Genomic DNA, 8,438 nt, shown 5'->3' on the forward strand with positions numbered 1-8,438 from the left:
TCACGTAGTTTAAGTGTGTTGATTCCATCGCTTGTGAAATGGCCGACTACAGCTTCCCCTTAACGCTGCATACTTAGCTGCTCCAAAGTAGGCGGGGCTTGTTGCTCTAATGCCAATGTCTCCTCTGATTGGCTGATAGATGACGGCTGAATTAGGAATAAATCTCATCTGTTACGATTTTTAATGAAGGGACGAAGGGAGACAGACTACTGTTAAACTTAGCTAAAGCTCCAAGTGCTTAAAGCTAACTAAGAAATAAACTGCTGAACTCCAGTGGTAATATTTCTCTATTAAATATTTCTCTTACAACTTTTAAAACAAATTTTGATGAAAAGCTTAATTTGTGGGGGAAAAAAATAAAACAAAAAAAAAAGCTGAAAACCTTAAAGCTGATTAAGGTAATTAAATCCCAACCATCCCAGCTCAGCTCTTATCTAACCTTTTCTATTTTTTTTTTGTTTGTTTTATAATTAAAACCTTTACTAACATCTCGTATATATGTTTTCCTAATGGTCATGTGCTGCAGAACATCATACATTTATTTAATCTCTTTGTTCTCAAAACTATTCCATATATGATTGATTAAAATTTTAAGTAGATTCAAACATTTTATTTATATAGGAATTAATAAAATTGGGCCGTTAAACTATACTGAGAAGAAAATGTATTTATATGATATGTACATATTCAGTTTTAATCAAATTATCGGATATATAATTGTTATTTACAGGAACGTAATTTAGAACTTGTTTGAAGGAGGAAAATATAAAAACTAAAGCATGGAGCAGAAAGGGAGGGGATAGAAGAGAATAACAGATTAACTGATGAGCTTCCATTGATTAACATACACGGACATGCGCTGACGGCGGTCAGCCACCAGGGGGCGGAAAATCATGTCAGTTTTATCTTCTGAAGGCAAACATCTCCACCTGCTGGTCAAAGGAACATACTGCAGCTTAGCTTGATTCATTCCAAATAGGTTTGGCGTCACGATGACGATTCAGAAGAATTTAAATTAAATCTTTACAAAAGCTATAGCTGTATTTTATATCCTAAAAATATATTTATTAACCTTTAATCTGGATTTAACAAGCAGCCATGGATAGATGGAGTTATTAAAGGTGTAAACAGGTATTTGCAGCCCCTTCAGTAGATTTGTGTGGCACCTTGACTCAGTTTAGGAAAGGTTTAAATGCAGCTGATGCAGATGGAGACTTTTTTATTTGAGATTTTTAATAACAAAATTAAAATCTTGCAGAACAAAATGTCGGTACAAATCAGGTGCTTTTAGTTGTGTTTTCATATTAATGTCAGTAAGTAGGCCACAAATGTCCAGCGGACTAAATCACATCCTGTAATTAGAATAGGCTAAATCCAGTTAACCACTGTGGAACAAACTTCTCATTTTAGTTGAATAAATTAAAACAAGTTAGGAAACTGTTCGAGTCTGAGACACCTTTTTAGACGTTTTCATTAAAATAAATGATAATTTGTTGCTGAGCAGGTAAAAATAAGAATTTACGATGAAATTATTTTTGCATTTTAACTGAAAACACCACAAACAGATTGTGGTCCCTGAATGTGTCCAGCCTGGTGATTTCGGACACTACTGACTGAGACTCCGTTCTCCTGACCTGATCTGCACACATTGAGGACAAATTTCAACCCAAACCAGTGAAAAGATGCTGATTCTCAGCAAACTCCACACCCAGCAGAGCAAAACTTCATGGAGAAAAAAGATGGAAGACTCTGGACGTGAGACACGTTTATTTCTGAGACAGCGCGAGTCCACACGTCCCTGGTCACAGACTTACCCATAATTCACTAACATCTCAGAAAAATTCTCCAGATCACAGTCTCAGTTCAGAGAGGCTTTTATTCTGAAAAGTCCAGGCTGTGGCACAGTAACACCTTCAGAAACCAGGAGACCCGCTCCGGTCCCTGCAGAACCCAAACCGGACCAGCGTCTCCTCAGCGGAGTCCAAATGCAGGCCAATAGGTCGGGTCCAGTCCCCTCCTGTTTCTGGTTCCGGTCTACCTCTCAGAGCTGATCTTGTAGCGCAGGACGAAGTAGGCGATGACCCGCAGAGAGAAGAAGAAGATGGCGAGGACGATGAAGTCCAGGTAGAGTTTGGCGTCCAGCATGTCCAGCTCCTTCAGGATGGCCTCGGACTTCTGGAAGTGACAAGCGTTGTCTTCGTCGCAGTGAAGATCCGGTCGGTCCATTCCGTAGATGGACAAGATGGCACCCTCAAAGCCGTACCTGAAACACAGCAGCACTGACGATGATTAGCTTTGGTTTTAGCATAACGCCTTAAATCTGATATATAAAAGAAAAAGGAACACAATGCTTTACTACTAATTGTCAACACTACGACAACCAGATAACAAGGTCAGGAAAAAGTTTTAAGAAAAACAATGAGGGAGATGGAAGTAGGTCAGCTATGCTAGCTTGACTTTGACAACTGTAACATATGGATGTGCTGTGGAGTTCAGTGTTTTAGTTCAGTTAAAAATAAGAAATGAAAAAAAGGCAACCTAAACACCAACTCTGACAGACCATCAGTAGAGCAGGTGTTTAAATTAGCTAATCTACCGCAACAGTGTTAGCTTAGCTAGTAGCAGCGTTAGCTAATCTACCACAGTGATCACTTAATACTCATAAAATAAAATTCAAGCCTAAAAACATAAAACTGTAACATCCTGAATGTTCTGTTCTTCGTGTGGGAACTGTTGGTGTTTTTTGGTGTTGAATCCTGAAACATGAAATGTTGACAAAAAGTTATTTTTGTCTTCTTGTCAACAGCGCCCCCACCTGACGTAGGAGATGTAGGACATCCACTGCAGGTACCAGGGGATGGTGTCAAAGCTGACGAAGAACCCAGAGAACAACAGGACCGGGATCGCCGTGACGGGTCCCACAAACGTCGCCACCTGCAGTAAATAAGCACACCTGAGCGCGGTCTCCATGGAAACGGACCAAACGGCGCAGTCAGGAGGGCGGAGAAGAGACCTGCAGGGAGGTGGAGGCGGCGCCGATCAGCAGACCCAGACTCTGAGCCACCAGAGACGTAAGGACCCCCAGAGACAGGAAGAGGAAGAACCGGCCGGCGTCCGGAGGCTGAGCCGTCATCCAGTAAACGATGCTGCAGTAGACCACCGGGAAGACCACCTGCCAGGAAGACCACCCCTTTATTCAGGACGTTCAGCTACCTAAAGTATCCAGACTATCTCTACATGACCTGAGTGAAGCTGCCCCCCCTGACCTTCAAATCTAACGAAATTGGTGTCAAACGTTTGTGCAGCAAAAGTTTTTGTTTGTAGCTCTTTCACTTTAAAGATCTTACTGACCTCTGGAAGCGTTTCATTAAGATCTTTAAAATGTTTGCGGCACGAACACAACAGAGCTCAGTGACACCAAATTTGTAGAAACACTGGGTTAAATTATTTCAAAGCAAATGGGATTGGAAGAAAAAGCGTTTCTGTTGGTTTTTCAGGTCAGGTTGTGAAACACCTAGATGACCGTCTGCGGCTGTGAGTTACCTGGAAGGGGAGGTCGGCCATGGTCTTCGCCAGGTAGTACGCCTTCAAACTGTACCAGTAGTTCAGGTGTTCCCTCAGGAAAACGCCCAACTCCAGAGGAACTGAGCATGAGAAGACAGAAACATGGAGGATAAGAACCTGCTGCTCCTGGTTCCTGCTGGAGGAACCAGGTTTCTCTGGTTCTTCTTCTGCAGTTTGGACCCGGCGACTCACAGGTGAGCACTGTGGGCATGAGAGCAGCGAACATGAGGAACAGCATGGAGAAGAAGAGGAAGCCCGAGTTGCTCAGAACCTTCTTGGCTTCGTTGCCAATGCCCAGGTACAGGAGGCCGATCAGAACTCCAATCCCGATGTGAGAGGAGATCCTGAGGTGGGTCAGCACCTGCTCAGCCAATCACAGACACCAGGCACAATCAGCCGGTCATAAACTGATAATCTACATAACATGAAATGTGAAGCAGCTGCTGCTGAGTCCAGATGCTTTTGAACGTGTTAAAACGGCAGAATTTATGGATGTATAAAAATAAACCTGCAACCTTTTCTATAATTTTCCACTGATGTTGGGACATTTATCCTGGATTATCATCAAACATTGAAAGGTCAAAGGGGCAGCATTATGTTCACCACTTTATAGCATAATAACTGGCTGTTACATATATATCAAACATGACTTAGAAGAAGTTTTACTTCCTGATTTCACGCCCTGAACTTGGGTCTCTGTCTCTTTAAGAAGCTCCTGCTCTTCCTGAAGCTCCGCCTCCCAACATGGCTCCTCTATTAACCCTTCACCAATGTTTTCCCAGCATTTCACTGAGCAGTAGCTCCTATAATGAGCTCAGCAGTTCCAGCAGCTGTTTGCTAATTGCTGCTGGCTAGTCTGAAGGAGCTGAGAGGGGGAGGAGCTGCGGAGATTAAAGGTTTTCTCAAACATGCAAGAAAAAATCAAGACAGCACTCCAGGTTTATCTTTGTTGAGGGAAAAACATTATGACATGATGGAAAACTAAAAGAAAAGTTGATCTTGCATGATACTGCTCTTATAAACATTAATTTCTGTTAAAGGAAAAATGAAAACTCAGGTTTTTGTTTTATATTCAGAAGGAGGAACCTCTGGTGTGGAACCAGGTAACCTGTTTGTTCCCTAAATGCTAATTTAAGTGAAAGTCAGACCATCATAAAATCTGAATCGGTGAGAAGTTTCCCCACCGAGTCGCGGAGGATGCTGAGGAACGTCCGCCTGAACAGGATGCAGAACTGAGTCTTGCAGCTGGCTGAGAAGCTGTGGCAACCTTCAGACGAAGAGCTCTCCTGTCAGGAGCAGAAACATTCAGCCGACAGAATCTGATCTTATTCCACCGCCTGATTATTCCTCTCCTTTGGTTTCTACCTCCTGCCAGAGGAGCGGATGCAGGTTGGCGTCTCCGTTCAGCTCCGTCTGATGCTCTTCCTCAGACTTCCTGTCCTGAACCGCCTTCACCAGTCTCACCATCTGGTCCCCGTACTCCCCGGACGCCACCTCCATGACTACAGAGAAGACAAGTAAGTTAATGTTTAATTTATCTGGAAAAAGTAATTTTAGGGGAAGCTAAGAGGCCTAAATGTTTTCTAAGTTAGCCAAAATGCTAAAGCAGTAAACAAAAAATGATCTCTGCTATTGGTGGATTAGCAGAGGTGTGCCCACCACTGGCTACATGGAGTAGCTATAGTTAGCCAATGACTATCTTGCTGCAGAAAGCATTTGGAGTGATTTTGGTTTAAAATCAGCTCAGAATTTTCTAATCAGAGATGATCATATCTGCCTCTGCATTCTCCAGTCTATCCTTTCCCAAAGCTTCTGACTTGTAGGACATTTCCAGAAACAGCTGCTAGTTAGGGAACCTTTAGTAGAAACATCTGAACTGACTTCCTTTAGTGAGGAGAAGCAGTTACTCAGTGTTGAATTCCCCAGACATGTTAAGTATCTCAGGATACTGGAAGCCAGGCAGCTGCTGTAGGAGCAGAGGGTTGAGAATGGAGATCCCACCAAAGATAAAGCCAGTAAGATCATCCCAGTCTGCCAGGCCAAAGTCTAACCTCTATGCAAAACTCACACAAGTCAACCAAGACAATATTTACGGTTCTACCTTCAGAAAACCGTGGTAGATCTCGTCAACTAGAGTTTTTGTACTCGGTTGTTTAGCTATCAGACCTCAGCACCAGTAATAGGCAAGATGTCTTCCACACAGGCACCTCAATATTCAAGGACAAAATTTTTAAGGTTAGAAGAACATCAAGGTCTGCTTTCTAATACCTGCCAAAAAGTTTATCTGAGGTGAACAACACATTGCCTCCAAGGTAAACAAAGTTGTCAAGCATCGGGCAGTAGGCCAGAACTGTTCTGATTCCTTCTCCTCAGGTCCAAACTGAGATTCTCTTTCTGCTGTCTATACAGTAAATGGGTCTTGGAAAGGGATTCATGCTGTGACTGTTGGTGTTCTCACTGAAGTCAGCCGGGTTGTGGTAGGTCGGACAGTTCAGTCCGAGTTCCTGCAGGTATGGAACCAGACTGGACACCTTCCCCCTGTAGATGCACTGACCCTGACTCAGCACATAGAGCTGCAACACACAGACAGAGTCCAGGCAGGTCAGAACCTCTACCCACAGCAAATCAGTTCATAAACAATATTTAGACACTCAATGAAATGTGTTTTTGTGACAGACTAGTGACCTGTCCAGGTTGTACCCGCCTCTCGCCCGAAATGTTCACTCACTGGAGATAGGCACCAGCACCCCTCCCAGCCCCACTAGAGACAAGGGTGTTAGAAAATGGATGGATGGATGAAATGTGTTTTATTTATGTGCAAAAGACTCTGAGAGTTTATTGGTCCTTTGATGCAAAGTTTCAAAAACTGACTAATTTTTTCAATAAAGCAAAAGAAGGAAGTTAGTGGCACCACCTAGTGGACCAAACCTTATATCGGCGTTACAGAACAGCATCTGGCTCCAGGCTAACCTCTTTGTTCTCCTTCTCTAAATCCTAATTTAAACGTAATTCTAACATTTTTCCCCCTGCTTTCTCTGGTGTTGGTATTAGAGTGATGCTGAGTCTGAAAGTGGTGTTGCAACTTAGGCTGGTGTTAGGTCTGAGGAAAGTGTTAGCTTTTAGGGAAATGTTGGTCTCTGGGAAGTGTTGGGTCTTAGGGAAGTGTTGGGTCTTAGGGAAGTGTTGGGTCTTAGTGTCTGCATCTAAATGGTATATTGAGTCGGTGAATTTCTCCTCCTCATCTTGCCTTGTCAAACAGCTCAAAGAGTTTGGCGCTGGGTTGGTGGATGGTGCAGATGACCGTCCGTCCTCCTCGAGCCAGAGCTTTGAGAAGAGAGACGACTTGGAAACAAGACGAACTGTCCAAACCACTGCAACGCAAACAGACACAGGAACGAAAGTCAGTGTTTTCTCAAAAAAGACAATCTGAAGTTCCTCATGATCCAAACAGTTCAAGCTTCTGCTCAAAGAAATCAACAGAACCAGATGGACACTCACTAATAATTTAACCAACCATAAAAACTGGAAATTCAAAATAAATTGAAGAGAACTGGTTAAAATCCATCTGTGGAACCTTCAGCTCACCTGGTGGGTTCGTCAAAGAACATCACCGGAGGATTGTTGACAAGCTCCAGAGCGATGGCCAGCCTCTTCCTCTGGCCTCCAGACAGGTGGGAGGTTCTGGTTTTAGCACAGTCTAGTAGACCCAGAGCTGTCAGGATCTCCTGGACCTGAACAGAAGCAGACCTGCTGCTCAGATTCAGAGGCAGAGTTGGAGCAGTGAAGCTGTTTGAAGCTGAAACCCACCATCTCCCTCCGAGCCTCCACCTTCTCCTGCAGCTTCAGGTTGGCTGAAACCTGCAGAAACACACAGATTTCACCTCCAGACCTGAACTGGAAACCCGTTTCAGCTCAGCAGAGAGGGACGGGGACTGTACCGGCTTCATCACTGAGGCCGGTAATGTTCTTTTGTTTGGTTGAATTTCAGATTAACTGGATGGTTTTAGCTTTTTCATAATTAGTCAATATTAGTAAAAATATTAAATTAACCGTAAATAAATCATAAAAAGTTGTTTTTGTCAACTTTTTCTAAAAAAACAATTTAATGCCTGTTCCAAATAGAAAACAATAAAAAAAGAAATACAGGAATAATTTGTATTATTTTGACTCTGGGAAGCTGTGGCTGTGGTTGCTCCTACCATCATGGCCTCCTGCACGGTGAGGTGTGGCAGCAGCATGTCGTCCTGCATGATGTAGCAGGAAACCTTCCGGAAAGAGCGCAGGTCTCTGGGTTGACCGTTGATCAGGATCTCACCCTTCATCCCCGTCTCCCTGTTGGAAGGACTCGGTGAGTCTGGGCTGCGTCCGTCTGAAACGCTTCGGGAAAACTCGGACCGCCACAGGGCGTGTGCATGAAGAGCCTCCCGCTCACCTGTATCCCGCCAGGATATTCATGAGCGTGGACTTCCCGGCTCCTGAGGGCCCCATGATGGCCACCAGGTCCCCGCTGGTGAATTTCCCAGAGATGGCTTTGAGCAGAGTTTTGTAACCTGAAACGAGGCGGAACAATGAGTCTGCCGGTTCCCAGCAGCACCCAGAGCGGCTCTTTGTCCTGCAGGCCGGCTCCGGTTTCACACCGCTTCACCTCTGACTGGGCTCAGCGGTTCCACTCCACCAGCCGAGCTCTGATTGGCTGGAGGGTTCATCAGACGAGAGGAGAAGATCTGCTTCTGAACCAAACCAGACAACTGGAGGGGTTAAAGGTCAAAACGCACAAAAATAAACAGAAAAGTTCATTTCAGAACCCGTACAATCAATCAGTCCATCCATCCATCCATCCATCCATCCATCCATCCATCCATCCATCCATCCAT

General features: G+C 44.1%; 1 protein-coding gene across 2 annotated transcripts in view; it reads right to left on the reverse strand.

The window, feature by feature from the left end:
- Window positions 1–651: 651 nt before the first annotated feature.
- abcg1 (ATP-binding cassette, sub-family G (WHITE), member 1) overlaps window positions 652–8,438 on the reverse strand; it is a 16,402-nt gene continuing 8,615 nt past the window's right edge. The window contains exons 3-16 of one of the 2 annotated variants that reach the window (XM_007573721.2): window positions 7,997–8,114; window positions 7,764–7,896; window positions 7,372–7,422; window positions 7,150–7,295; window positions 6,812–6,935; window positions 6,023–6,137; window positions 4,930–5,066; window positions 4,749–4,850; window positions 3,757–3,925; window positions 3,544–3,644; window positions 3,014–3,172; window positions 2,816–2,934; window positions 1,648–2,263; window positions 652–1,171 (exon numbers count right to left, since the gene is read on the reverse strand). In XM_007573721.2, coding sequence (XP_007573783.1) covers window positions 2,035–2,263; window positions 2,816–2,934; window positions 3,014–3,172; window positions 3,544–3,644; window positions 3,757–3,925; window positions 4,749–4,850; window positions 4,930–5,066; window positions 6,023–6,137; window positions 6,812–6,935; window positions 7,150–7,295; window positions 7,372–7,422; window positions 7,764–7,896; window positions 7,997–8,114 — 1,703 coding nt within the window. In that variant the 3' untranslated portion in view covers window positions 652–1,171; window positions 1,648–2,034. Of the gene's footprint in view, window positions 1,172–1,647; window positions 2,264–2,815; window positions 3,173–3,543; window positions 3,926–4,748; window positions 4,851–4,929; window positions 5,067–6,022; window positions 6,138–6,811; window positions 6,936–7,149; window positions 7,296–7,371; window positions 7,423–7,763; window positions 7,897–7,996; window positions 8,115–8,438 lie in introns of those variants that run through there. The other variant, XM_007573720.2, reaches the window with a different exon arrangement.

Source organism: Poecilia formosa, unplaced genomic scaffold (genome assembly GCF_000485575.1).
Source record: "Poecilia formosa unplaced genomic scaffold, Poecilia_formosa-5.1.2 Scaffold337, whole genome shotgun sequence".
Taxonomy (NCBI): Eukaryota; Metazoa; Chordata; class Actinopteri; order Cyprinodontiformes; family Poeciliidae; genus Poecilia; species Poecilia formosa.